This window comes from Heloderma suspectum, chromosome 7, assembly GCF_057233095.1.
Source record: "Heloderma suspectum isolate Gila_16-S chromosome 7, 16-S_ref, whole genome shotgun sequence".
Classification (NCBI taxonomy): Eukaryota; Metazoa; Chordata; class Lepidosauria; order Squamata; family Helodermatidae; genus Heloderma; species Heloderma suspectum.
In genome coordinates this window covers 54518642-54533099 of record NC_139464.1, presented here as the reverse complement: position 1 = coordinate 54533099, position 14458 = coordinate 54518642, and the positions used below count along the sequence as shown (strand labels likewise).

General features: G+C 42.2%; 1 protein-coding gene across 7 annotated transcripts in view; it reads right to left on the bottom strand.

The window, feature by feature from the left end:
* EEA1 (early endosome antigen 1) overlaps positions 1 to 14458 on the bottom strand; it is an 80014-nt gene that overhangs the window by 29982 nt on the left and 35574 nt on the right. For all 7 annotated transcript variants that reach the window (XM_084810254.1, XM_084810249.1, XM_084810252.1 and 4 more), the window contains 5 exons: positions 9588 to 9704; positions 7642 to 7980; positions 3383 to 3532; positions 2173 to 2292; positions 1168 to 1371 (listed from right to left, as the gene is read on the bottom strand). In XM_084810254.1, the coding sequence (XP_084666380.1) occupies positions 1168 to 1371; positions 2173 to 2292; positions 3383 to 3532; positions 7642 to 7980; positions 9588 to 9704 (930 nt within the window). The remainder of the gene's footprint in view (positions 1 to 1167; positions 1372 to 2172; positions 2293 to 3382; positions 3533 to 7641; positions 7981 to 9587; positions 9705 to 14458) is intronic.

Sequence of the window (14458 nt, the reverse complement as noted above, 5' to 3'; positions counted from 1 at the left end):
GCTTCCCATTGCACTGCTCTGTAACACGAAAGTCCTGTTAATTTACTGCTGTAGCGTTGTGGTGGCCCTCTCCCTTCAAAATATGTATATCCCTTACATAGACACCAATACAGACTGTGTTGCATGTAGCATCATGAACTACATCTGTGTGGGACCATTGATCACAGTGGGACTCGAGCCTATGTCCTGGGAGACCTGTTGCTTTCCATGCAGGCCTCATCTTAATAACAAGGATATTGAACTGGCTGACTACTGTGATTAGCGCAGAATGACCTCCTTCCCTCTGTGGTGCTGGCCTTTCCCCCTGACAAAAGGGTTATGATGTATAGACCTGTTGTGTGTGTTGGGTTGTTGAGGGTTTCAAACCTTTTCTTGCAGGGAACCCTGCAGCTTATGGTTACAGGTATCAATTGCAGCCTTCCTACAAAAGCCACGGAGATTTGTCCTGAAGTTGGCACTCTCTGCTTGTGGGATCCCCACAGGCATCTGGTTGGCCACTGTGAAACAGAATGCTAAACTAGATAAGCCTTTGATCGGATCCAACACAGCCTTTTCTGGTTGTCTAGTTGTGTATTATATGTAAGAGAAGGTATGGACTGAGGTGGCCGACAATATGGGTGTGTTTGGCCTTCACCAAGCTTTGACTGGTGCCTTCCATGTATGTCTAAGTTGGGGACATCTTCAGCAAGCATGAACAATGGAAAGTAGCAATGTTGCCATGAATGCTATATGGGAGTGGCTGTTGTTAGGTTCTCTCTTGTTTCTAAGGGTATTGTTTTGCTTTCTACTATTCTGCTGGGAGGGGAGAAAATGATATTCTGGGACATCCCTGTATAGTTCAGAGAAAGGAGTTTTACCTCACAGCACATATCCCTTCAACCCTAATCCTCTTCTCCAAGATATAATCTTAGGGGCTTAATCCCTCTCTACCTTGCCCTCCATTCCCATCCCTCAACTAACACCCTAACATGATGTGTCTCAACTGGTGTCAACTATAGATAACCTACAAGCAAAGAACAAGTCTCTGATTTTCAAAATACACCAACACCACACTTCCTGTTAATTTTCACTGTTTCACTCAACACATACTTTGTGGATCAAAGAATAAACACCTCTTATATAATACATTATAATGAACTTGGAATTCTGCCTTAGAAAACATCTTACCTGTTCCTGCAAAGCATGGTTCTTCTCCTGTAGCTGGTTAAGAACTGCTGTTTCTCCTTCACCAGCTTGAATTTTGGCATACAAGTCTTCCCTTTCCTTTTCTAGCAGGGAGATATTCTCCTTACTCTTTTGCAGCAGGGCTTCAAGATTTTGGATTTTTTGATCCTTATCACCAATCTGACGTAGTACTTGTTCCAAATCATTCTTAGAATTGGGCAGGGGGGGATACATTAGCTCAAATAATTATGAAACATGTATATTTATTTACTTACTATATTTAGAGACTGCCTTTAAGCCATAATGGCTCTTGAAACACTTTGCAACAAGAAGAAATTAAAACAGTTCAAGTCTTTAAAAAATCCAGTAATCAATAGGCAAAAAGCCTAATCGAAATAAGCATTTCAAAATGAGAAAAATACAAAGCAAGAACGATTTCTTTACTCAAACCTCTAATGACTACCAAAAAAAAATGCAAGTTTTCACCCACAGACCCCAAATAAAGGAGAGACTGTGCCCAAACCTCCAAACAGGCAGAGTTCAAAAAGCAGGGGTCACCAACAGGGGGAAAAAATCCCTGCTCCTGGTTGAGGACAGCTTAGCATCCACAACTGATGGCACCTCTTTGGCAGGCCTTAATACCCAGGATAGGCACTCCCAGGATAAGACCTAAGCCATTTAAGGCTTTTAAAGTCAAGATCCTTCTCTTGAATTCGGCCTGGAAAATTTGGCAGACAATAAAGATGTTTCAAAACATCTTACATGTTTGTCCTGCCTTATACCTTCAGCAGATGAGCAGATTCTGAACCAGTTGAGGTGTCCAGCCCATTTAATGATAGCCTCACATAAAAAGTATTACAATAATCTATTCTAGAAGTCACCAAAGCATGAGTGATACAAGCCATAGCCTTGTCTTACATCAGTAGTGGGCGCACCTGGTATATCTAGTATTACCTGTTGTACACACTGGCAACATGGTCTTTTTCCCAGTGGCATGACGTCTCTTACCTGGGCTTCTCTCAGCTTTGCTGTTGTACTTTGTTGAAGAGTCTGTTGTTCCTGGTGCTGCTGTTTCATTTTATCTAACTGATGCTGCAATTCAGTTGCATTTCCTGCTTTCTCCTTTAGCTTAGAAAAATAGTCACAGACTGTTGACTGAAAACTGATAAGCACAATTCAGTAGTTTAATAGTGTTTAGCATTTACTCTAATACTGAAGCACTTTACAACAGATACCTTTTAAATTAATTTAGAAGTATTATGTTTGTCCTAGACAACCCCCCCAAAAATCAACATTTTATCAACAAATAATTTGTTCACACCAACAGAGGCCAAACTATAATAAAATTAAGCAACTAGGCATGGCATTTTACATCTGAAAACTTGCATGTTAGAAAAAGAGATCTGCTGCTGTCTCATTAATAAGAATTTTGACATAATTAAAATTTGCAGATGCCTTGTGTTAGATAGCATAACAATAATCCTCACAGTTATTGCAGTTATTGCACACAGACAGAAACCATTGCTTAACCCCAGGGAAAGGCTTGAGGGGGGAAATAAATGTTGAAGACCCCTAATTTAACTAAGGAGGACCAATACACTGATCCATTAAAATGTATCATTTTACCTACTTTGTATGTCTTCACAGTGGAAAGGAAGGAGAGGGTACGGAATAAGGGATTTTTGGATGGCACAGTTCTTTAGCTAAGACTAACCATTCTGATTTTTTTTACTAGTGTAGCTACAACTGTAGAATACAGGAGGTCCCAAAGAAGCACTGGAAGGGGAGCAGAGGGAAGAGACTGTTGACAGCTGGCAAGATGGGCTACCAATCTCAGTTTCAAGGGGAAGACAAGTCATGAACCATTTCACAAATCCCATAGACAGATAATCTTACAAGTCCCTGTGAAGAATTTATGTGCCCATCTAGCCTCTTTGCAACAGCCAGTTGTACTGTGGTCCCTTCTCACCCTTACTTGAATACGGCTGAGTAACAGTTTGTTTGACCAGTTCTATGCTTGTTATTTCTTCCAAACTGTATGTATTCAACAGGCTTCAAAATCTTCTCTGGATAAAGTTGTTGAGGCAAATTGCGTATTTACTGGGTACCTGGGTTGAATTCCATTAAATTCCAACAAAATGAAAAGGATATTTCAGTAACCAACTACAGAACATAAACTAAAATCAAGCAAGAACTAAATCTTGCTTTTGATACCTACCTGCTCCTCAGCACGTGAAAGTTTGAGCTGAAGGTCAGCCACCTGCTGCTCCTTGTCCATCAGCTTTTCACTAGACAGCTGTCTCTGCTCTTTTAGCCGGCCGTGTGCTTCCCCAAGTTGGCGCTCTGTCTCCAGAAGTTTATTGTGCAACTGGGAGGGAAAATTGGTCTCACTTTTCTCCAAAAAAAATGTTTTTGATGGGACAAGTAAAGCTTTATTTTTAATGTGCTATAATTGCATACAAACAGTACCAATACTTCCCACATTGGGTAAGGTGTGCATGATTCGCATCACTGGACTGGAACTAAACATACAGCCCAATCAGAAAGTCACCGTTCTCAAGACTGACAATGCTTGGCAGGTGGGGGAACTCAATCAATGCCTCTCCCTTCTACCCCCAAGTAGACCTCAGCTAAAGGGTGGGGTCAGTCCCACATTATATATTTTTTATCTTACTTTGTTCATTTTGGGATATTCTAAATACATAACCAGCAACAATTGATTAGGTTTTGACAAATGATTTGTCTGCATTCAGTTCAAGTCACACAAGGGCTATTTTCTTTCAGACATATGAACTGTACAAGTACATATAACGAATGAAACAGCTCATATTACTGTTATATAACTACTGTTAACAAGCACATCATACAATAATGCATGTCAACTGTACCATTAAAGTAAGTGAATACTGTAAGACTCGAGAATGGTTCTGTAGGAAATCTCTCAATAAGCCAGAAAAAAACAAACCTCCCTCAAGTCCCAGACAAGCCGATGGACCAGACATCCGCTCTATGTCTCTTCTATTAGAAATGAGAGAGCATGTGTGTCAGCAACTAGGCTTTGTCTACCACTCAGTAAGACACAAACCACTGTGTGCTAAACATTCCCAGTTCATAGAATAGAGCCTTGCAGAACATGGATCCTAACCCTATTTGGGTAGTTTTGCTAAAATGGTACATGATATCTAGATTCAGATAGCCTACAGGGCCCAGTCTTTGAAAGCATGTTACATCAGTGTTTCAGAACCTATACTAGCTAGGACTGTGAACCACTTCGGCTCCAGACCCGAATTCCGAGCCGAAGCAGCCGATTCAGGTTGCTTCAGGCCAGATCCAAAGCATGGTGGGATCAGTCCGAAGCAGGTCGGATCAATCTGAAGCCCATTTACGTCTGCAATGTTGCACACATGACGGCCCTACAGCTGCCATCTGCGTAAGATTTTATGTCCTCAAAAAGATGAGTCACCATTTTAAAAGAAACTGGAGAATCCCTCAAAGAGGGCGATTGCTGCGGGTGCTCCCCCCGGGTTCAGGTAAGGAGCAGGGGCTCGCACAATGGGGGGGGTGATTCAGATGTCCGAATCTCGCTTCAGATCCAGAGTCCAAAGGTGGTAGGACCAGGTCTGAATCAGGCTGAGGCGGTAGGGGCTGATTTGGAATCTCCGAAGTGGCCTCCGAAGCGGCTTGGGGGGTCCCTACGCAGCCCTAGTCCTAGCTATCCTACAACATTCAAAGTGCTGGGTTTATGGGTTAAAGGTCTATAAGCAATGAATGTGCTAGAACAATAAGGCATTTTAAATGATTAGAAGGGCTAAGAGACAGAAATAATATTTTTGTACTTTACAGCTTAAAAGATTGGTCTCCAAAACACAAGACCTACTCCACTACATCTCTGAAACAGACCTGCAGTATCATCTTAAGTATATTATCTGCATGTTGATGAGAAACTAGAGAGGTCTTCTTAGGGACTGCTTCCTTTGGAGCCGTACTGAAACCTGAGTATCTCCTGAAAGCACTGTTAGGTTTTCCTATTTGCTTTGGCCATTAGCAGCAAGAATTACAAGGGCACTGGAGATTTTAGACTGGTATGAGTTTTTTAAATCTTCTGTGGTTTACATGGATAATATTTAGATTTTCCATGATGAAACTTCAGTCTGGATAGAATGAAACCCTTTGTAATAGTATCACAAAGAAATTTCAGTGAGCTGCATTTCTTTTCTGGAAATCTATTAGCCCAATACTTCTCCCACAGAAAATGCTTTCCCTCAAATCCTATTAATTTGCAGCAGACCCAAAGACCATGAAATCAATTTCCAGATGAACTCATCAGTTAGATGCAATTCTAGAACTTTCATTCTTGATTGCTAGGGAGACAACTGCAAGTTCTTCAAATAGAATTCCAAAACAAGATTGCAGAATCTTCCATTCTGGCACATCGCCAAAGAACAACTTTAACAATCGACAGATTTCCATGAAGACACAAAAGATGTATAAAACTAAAAATATAAGCCAGGAAGACTATTTTACTGGTACACATGGGGGAACTATTTCTCCCTCCAATGTATTAGAAGCCAGAGCATCCAGAGGTTTCAAGAGTCATGGGATGACCTGGAAGTTGTCCTTCGAGATGGACGAAGGAGTAGCAAGGGCTACTTAATTTGCAAAAAAAGAAACAGAGAAAGTAGCAGCTAGAATCATGAGAGGCTAGAGATTTTACACATTTTGCCTTACAGAACCCAGGGGGTAGGTATGCATGACACAACAACCCACCCTGACAATACGCTACACAGTTTGGGTTGTTTGCGGAACCATCCATGCTGCACCTCACAGATGATCGGGCTCACCATGGGTTATTCTCCCCCTCCTTCCCGCTCGGTCCTCCTGCCAATATTCCAGTCCCCTTCATGGCAGAAACCATTTTGTCTGCCCTTGGCATCCTCATCCCCCACCCTAATTACAACCCTTTTTCATTGCCTTGCTTAAAAAAAAAAATCCCAGAAATCTGTGCAAATGGGGCCATAATTTTTTTATTTAAAAAAAATGTTGGTCTTTCGGAGATGCACAAATGTTCATTTATGGGTGTCCGATGTGTATAGCCTTAACTTGTCAGTGCCTTGTACATTTCAGCTGTCAACGCAAATGAAGTGCAGTAGGAAACGTACAAGGAAATTTACAAGAGGAGATGGCTAATTTGCACCCTGTGGAGAGTGACAGGACAGGAAAAAGGGGAAAGATTGGGAGATGTAACTGCACCAAAAAGTGGGGGATACAATACTGACCACTTAGCAAGGTGATCCTCTGGGTTTCAAGTGTTGAACTGACACTTGTCAGTGTCCTGCTTCCATTCAACACTTCCGAGTCTCCAGCTACTCAAGAAAGGGAAGATCTAGGCTCCCTCCCTTTTCTCGGTTCCCTTTCACAGTAACCATGGCAGTAACTGCTCCAAATGGAAGCCGTGAAAAAAGGGGGTGGTGAACAAGTGACAGCTCCTCCAAAGTCCCAATTGGGCATCGTTGGAGGGGCAGTCACTGGAAAGGGAGGCTTGAGGTGGCATGGGCAGGTGCAATCGAGAAGAGCGGCAGGGTCTTTTGCCACTCTTGCTGTACAGCTCTGTGCCCAATCGCCGCAACCCACGATAAGATTGCTCTCCCAGGTTCGGACGTCACAACAACCCACAGTGGGTTAAATAACCCCTACAACAAGCCATATTGTCAGGGTAGCTTGTTGCCAAAAAATAAGCCACTGTGTGGGAAGCAGTCTACATTTGGACAACACAACAACCTATTGTGGCTAGTTACCTGCAATGGGTTATCGTGTTGTGCAGACCCAGTCAGGGGGTTCAAGATTCTCTCTACTTTGATTAAATTCCCGCCAACAGTAATGGTGAACCACCCTTTTTATATACGAGTGGAAGTTGGGCTGGAGAGAGTCTAGTTAGCCCATTGCTATGACAGAGTGGTTGCATTCCTAAGGTTCTCTTGATATGTAGAAAAAAAGAGTATTATATATTTTTGCACCTTCATGTTCATTTTTAGAACTAGCATGTTCTCTGTTTTTTCTGCTCTTTTGTTCTTGGTTTACTCAGACTGGGGTGGGAGGATTTTTAATTTTATTATTGTTTTAATATATATTTTTGTAAATTGCTTTGCAAACACTTTCTGGGTGAAAGGCAACACACAAACTTAGTTAAACAGGAACAATACTGCATACCTACCACATCATTTGGACAGCCTACATGAATACATAAGACCACAGTTAAATTTAGCAACTGTGGTCAGCAATACCTCTTACACTGCGGAAGGAGGAGCCCTCAGAATGTGCTTCCCCACCACTACTACTATCGTAAGCACCATTCCATCCTCTTTCCCTCAGTGTAATTGTCTGTGCTTGTATTATGTTCTGTTTTGCAATCTCCATATGAAAAAATAAAGAAAAAAAACCTTTAACACACCCCTTCTGTGTGATAATCCTTTATCTTACCTGATTGAGCTCATTTTGAAGTTGCAGGCTATGCTGTTCTTTTTCCTCCCTTTGTTGCTGTAGCTGTTTGAACTCTGCCTTAAGATGCTGGTATTTGGTCTCAGCTTCTGACAATTCTTCCTTAAGTTTCTGACTTGCTTCTCCCTTTTCACCTAATTCTTTCTGTAACCTCTGTAATGAGTCCTCAGATGCAGACAGCCTCGCCTGAAGCTGTTGACAGTCCAAGTCCTTTTGATTAAGGGTTGCCTGTAGATTCTTTTTACTTAATGATTCTTCAGTTTGCCTTTCTTCTAACCGAGTGCAATCCAACTCTCTCTTTTTCAATTTTTCTGCAAGACTCTACAATATCAGATTAATTTAAAATTAAAGTTGGAGACACCTGGAACACTATATTGTAGATAAAACTAATGCATTAGTATATAAAACCACTGTTTCATATCCTTTTTAAATTGATAGCAGCATCTACCAGAGAGCAATTCAGTTTCCAATCTCTCATTTGTTGCTTGTAATGAGACAGCAATTCTCCTTTCCCAATATGAAGTTCTAGTTTGCTTCACTGTATTTGCAACATCAGGAAGGCCTAAAAGCAAGGAAAACGCAATCCTGCTACTCCACTGCAAGTAGGTTGAATTGGAGCCACATCTGAACCACCCCTAAATTGTATAGCCTCATCCCAAAAAACAACGCACCAGCAAAAGAATGCAGGTGTAAGATGGGAAACAACAGCTATCAAGATGGAAAACCATGAAGAACAAGAATATTGTGACATGTTGTGATCAGATACTATCACATGAAATTCTTATATAGCACGGATTGGTGTGATGGTTCAGTACTTCTATGGTGAGATGAACATAACCCATTTCTATAGTCAGAGGGCCAGTTCCCACAACACGACAGCCCATCATCGGTTAATTTACCTGAGAGGAGCTGCGGCACGTGCCAGCCACCGTGGTGAATATGCAAGCTCTGGTTGGGTGTTGCCATGGCCTATAGTGTCATCCAGACCCGGGCAGCGAGGGTTATTTGAGGGATAAACAACCCTCATACAACTCTAAAACAGACCGTGGGTTATGCAAGGGTTATTTAACCCTTAAATAAACCCTACCACCCAGGTTCAAATAACATGACAAGCCATAGCAATCCTCAGCCAGTGCTTGCACATTTATAATGCAGATGGCACATGCTGTGGCACCGCAAGGATTAATTCATTCATTTGTTATATTATTGCCCCATAGCCAAAGCTCTCTGGGCGGTTCACAAGAATAAACCCATGGTGGGCTGTCGTGTCATCCGAACCAGGTCAGAGTACACAACAGTGAAGGAGGTTAACTAATTCAGCATAACAGAGATATACAGAATGTTCTGTTCAGATCACATTTATGCTGGCCTTCACACAGTGCCTTGGCAGTGTGTGGGAGTTGCTGGTCACACAGGAGGGCAGCACCCATGCTTATGTGAAGAGCCATATCCACATTGGGGCTGTAGACGCAGCTCCTGCCATGTATGCAATTGTGGTGGCCCAAGAAATGCCTGCCACAATGACACAAATCATGGCGGCTGGAAGCACAGCTCCCTCATGCTATTTTACACAAATGGCACCTCCACTAGTTCTGCCTGGGAGTGTGTGGGGGCTGACATAAGTGTGAACTTACAACCCCTGAAATCAAAAGCAAGTTCTTTCAAACACCAAGGGTCGTGGCCTCTGTACTTTCACTGAATTCTTTTAACAACGCAAAAATTACCAAAATTGTCATACCACATCTGAACCACTGAATTATTTTACTTATCAGTTCTATCCACTCAGCAGAGTACACATTAATCAACTGAGCTCTCTATTTTTGAACTCCCAAGGACACAATGCTGAGCTGTAGCAAAGCACCTCCAAAGTGGTGGTGTTGATTATCAGTTGACACTTTCAAGTAAAGTAATGCCAATATAATGCTTACCTGATTTTTCTGCATTAATACATTAACTGAAGTTTGAAGTTTTTGAAGGTCCTGTACATATACAGCAACTTCCTGTGGTCCTTTGGCAAGTTCAGTTCTTAGCTGATAGATGGTAGCCTTTAAAAAAGACATATCAGAAGATTCATCAGTATCTTCAGTTCAATGTATGTATATTTTTGTAGTTGGTTTGACACTGGAAGAACTGGCGAAGAGTCAGATTTAAACTGACACAATGTCCTATATGCTGTTTGAATGCATAGATACTTGTGTAGCTTAACATAGATTTTAGCAGGCTTTAAGCAACCAAGGTTAGCCCCTTATATAACAGGCAGCTTTTTAGTTAATTAGGAAGGCCTCTCACATAGGCTGGCAATTTTCAGCTTCACCTTGAAGTTGTTTTGGCCAGCTGTATGATCTCATCCTGTAAGACGAGCTAAGTTTTGCTTCCCATGAGAAGGAAAGCCCCCCTTCTCCAGAATGGGCAGAAGTATCACTCAGCTCCTGTACTAGGGAGAGACACTTATAAAATCCAGCCCACTGGCTTTGCTCTTTAGTCTTGCTCCAAGGGGGAATACACACACTACCAGCCTGGAGAAACTTGCTGGTCCTAGGGGAATGTCTCATACACTGTGGGGACCCCAGAGTACAGTCAGCTGTAGTAAAGGTCTGGTTTGTCAACTGAAGGGATGTGAGCTTTCTTTGCATATTCTTTTTGCCTCCGTTTATCATCTTCGTGTAATCAATAAACTGTTAAACTGATCCATTTGAGACTTTGTCTCATTTTGGCATGTATGAATCTGGTTTAATTGGGACCTAAGTAAATCAGGATCCCAAAATCAATACAACTCTATAATGAAAATCTAATGAAACTGCGTTTTGAGTAGCTTAATACACCACCAGAAAAAATAGCTTATTTAATTATATACTAGAACAGTCATCTCTGGAAGAGGAAGCATCTCCAAATTTTTCCAATTTCTCCAGAAAAAAGCAGCAACATCTACCATTTAGCTGTGGTAAACAGAAACAATGCTCCAGAAAGGAGGCTGCTGCGTGAGCGAATGTCTTCATAAACTGTTATTGGATAAGGATGTATACGGGACAGCATGAGGTTAACATGCTCAGAAAGCCTTTGTCTACTAACTATTGAGATGTTTAGTTTTCATTTATAAAATATAAGCCTCTTCATCTTTAGTATAAGTGCAAGAAGCTTCTATTTTAAAAATAAAAGCTAAAAATATTGCGTGGCTCTGGGCACATAAAAAAGTAAGTTACTATAAATGCAAAAATAGAGAATATGGCACCAAAGCTCAGACCTTTGAGAGGTATGTATACATATAAAACCCCTATTTTACACGTATACACATCCTTACATATACCATAGCTGGGGAACAGCTACAAGGTTGTACCTCACAATAAGACTACTATATTGGCATATAGGTATAAGCAATCCCTGCTACTTTTGGACAGCTGGTCCCTCATCACATTCCATTTTTTACCCTACTAGATAGCAGGGGTGAGCATGCTTCAAGATCTACTTTAGTTTTTAAGAGAACTCCAAGATCCATCAAGGATGCAAAAGACATACACTTAGAATTAAGGAATTCTTAAAGTATTTTGTAAACATACACATGCAAACCGTTTCATTCACATATTAGACCCATTTTCTTGGGGCAGTGTGCTGAGTCCAGCAATACAAGGAGCTCCAACCACCCCTTCTCTTCCCACCTGGGCTCCTTGTTCTTGTTCAGTTGTGTCTGACTCTTCATGACCCCATGGACCATAGCACGCCAGGCATTCCTGTCCTGTGCTCTCTCCCAGAGCGTGCCCAAGTCCATATTCATTGCATCAGTGATGCTATCTAGCCATCTCATCCTCTGCCGTCCCCTTCTCCTTTTGCCTTCAATCTTTCCCAGCATCAGGGTCTTTTCCAGAGAGTTTTCTCTTCGCATTAGGTGGCCAAAATATTTGAGCTTCAGCTTCAGTATCTGTCCTTCCAATGAGCACTCAGGGTTGATTTCCTTTAGTATGGACTGGTTTGACCTCCTTGCAGTCCAGGGGACTCGTAAGAGTCTTCTCCAGCACCACAGTTCGAAAGCATCAATTCTTCGACGCCCAGCCTTCCTTTTAGTCCAGCTCTCACAGCCATACGTTACTACTGGGAAAACCATAGCTTTGATTATACGGACCTTTGTCGGCAAGGTGATGTCTCTGCTTCTTACTATGCTGTCTAGGTTTGCCATAGCTTTCCTCCCAAGAAGCAAGCGTCTTTGAATTTCATGGCTACAGTCACCGTCTGCAGTGATCTTGGAGCCCAAGAAAATAAAATCTGTCACTGCTTCCATTTCTTCCCCTTCCATATGCCAGGAAGTGATGGGGCCAGATGACATGATCTTAGTTTTTTTTATGTTGAGTTTCAAACCAGCTTTTGCACTCTCCTCTTTCACCCTCAACAAGAGGCTCTTGAGATCCTCTTCGCTTTTTGCCATTAGGGTGGTATCGTCTGCATATCTGAGGTGGTTGATAATTCTCCCAGCAATCTTAATTCCGACCTGTGATTCATCCAACCCGGCGTTTCTCATGATGTACCCTGCATATAAGTTAAATAAGCAGGGCGACAATATGCAGCCTTGTCGTACTCCTTTCCCAATTTTGAACCACTCGGTTGTTCCATGTCTGGTTCTTACTGTTGCTTCTTGACCCTCGTACAGGTTTCTCAGGAGACAGGTAAGGTGGTCTGGTACTCCCATCTCTTTCAGAATTTGCCACAGTTTGTTGTGATCCACACAATCAAAGGCTTTAGCGTAGTCAATGAAGCAGAAATAGACGTTTTCTGGAATTCTCTTGCTTTCTCCATGATCCAGCGAACGTTGGCGATTTGATCTCTAGTTCCTCTGCCTCTTCGAAACCCAGCTTGTACTTCCGGTAGTTCTCGGTTCGCATACTGCTGAAGCCTAGCTTGTAGGATTTTGAGCATCACCTTGCTGGCATGTGAAATGAGTGCAATTGTGCGGTAGTTTGAACACTCTTTGGCGTTGCCCTTCTTTGGAATTGGAATGTAAACTGACCTTTTCCAGTCTTGCGGCCATTGTTGAGTGTTCCAAATGTGTTGGCATATTGAATGCAGCGCTTTAACAGCATCATCTTTTAGGATTTTAAATAGCTCAGCTGGAATACTGTCATCTCCACTAGCTTTGTTGTTACTAATGCTTCCTAAGGCCCACTTGACTTCACTCTCGAGGATGTCCGGCTCAAGTTCAGTGACCGCACTATCATGGCTATCAGGGACATTCAGATCTTTCCTGTATAGTTCTTCTGTGTATTCTTGCCACCTCTTCTTAATCTCATCTGCTTCTATTAGGTCCCTGCCTTCTTTGTCCTTTATCATGCCCGTCTTTGCACAAAACGTTCCCTTGAGATCTCCGATTTTCTTGAACAGATCTTGAGTCTTTCCCATTCTGTTGTTTTCCTCAATTTCTTTGCATTGTTCATTTAAGAAGGCCTTCTTGTCTCTCCTTGCTATTCTCTGGAACTCTGCATTCAGTTGGATATATCTTCCCCTTTCTCCCTTGCTTTTCGCTTCCCTTCTTTCGTGAGCTACTTGTAAAGCCTCATCAGACAGCCACTTGGCTTTCTTGCATTTCTTTTTCTTTGGAATGAATTGACTTACTGCCTCCTGAACAATGTTACGGACCTCCGTCCATAGTTCCTCAGGCACTCTGTCTATCAGGTCTAATCCCTGAAATCTATTCCTCACCTCCGCTGTATATTCATAAGGGATATGATTTAGGTCATACCTGAATGGTTTAGTGGTTTTCCCTACGTTCTTCAATTTAAGCCAAAATTTTGCAAGAAGCAGCTCATGATCTGAGCCACAGTCAGCTCCAGCTCTTGTTTTGACTGACTGTATAGAGCTTCTCCATCTTTGGCTGCAAAGGACATAATCAATCTGATTTTGATATTGACCATCTGGTGATGTCCCCATGTGTAGAGTCGTCTCTTGTGCTGTTGGAAAAGCGTGTTTGCTATGATCAGCCTGTTCTCTTGGCAAAACTCTATTAGCTTTTGTCCTGCTTCACTTTGTACACCAAGGCCATGCCTGCCTGTTATCCCGGTGATTTCTTGACTTCCTACTTTAGCATTCCAATCCCCTATGATGAAGAGGACATCTTTTTTTGGTGTTAGTTCTAGAAGGTGTTGTAGGTCTTCATAGAACCGATCAATCTCAGCTTCTTCGGCATCAGTGGTTGGGGCATAGACTTGAATTACTGTGATGATGAATGATTTGCCTTGGATTCATACTGAGATCATTCTATCGTTTTTGAGATTGTACCCCAGTACTGCTTTTCCCACCCTTTTGTTGACTATGAGTGCTACTCCATTTCTTCTAAGGGATTCTTGCCCACAGTAGTAGATATAATGGTCACCTGAATTAAATTCACCCATGCTTGTCCATTTTAGTTCACTGATTCCCGAGATGTCAATGTTCAATCTTGCCATCTCATGTTTGACCACCTCCAGCTTACCTTGATTCATTGATCTGACATTCCTGGTTCCTAAACAATATTGTTCTTTACAGCATCGGATTTTCTTTTCACCACCAGACACATCCCAGCTGAGTGTCCTTTCGGCTTTGGCCCAGCCGCTTCACTCTTTCTGGCGGTACTTGGAAATACCCTCTGCTCTTCCCCAGTAGTATATTGGACACCTTCCGACCTGAGGGGCTCATCTTCCAGCATCATATCTTTTAGCCTTGTGATACATTCCATGGGGTTTTCTTGGCAAGAATACTGGAGTGGGTTGCCATTTCCTTCTCCAGTGGACCACATTTTGTCAGAACTCTCTGCCATGACCTGTCCATCTTGGGTGGCCCT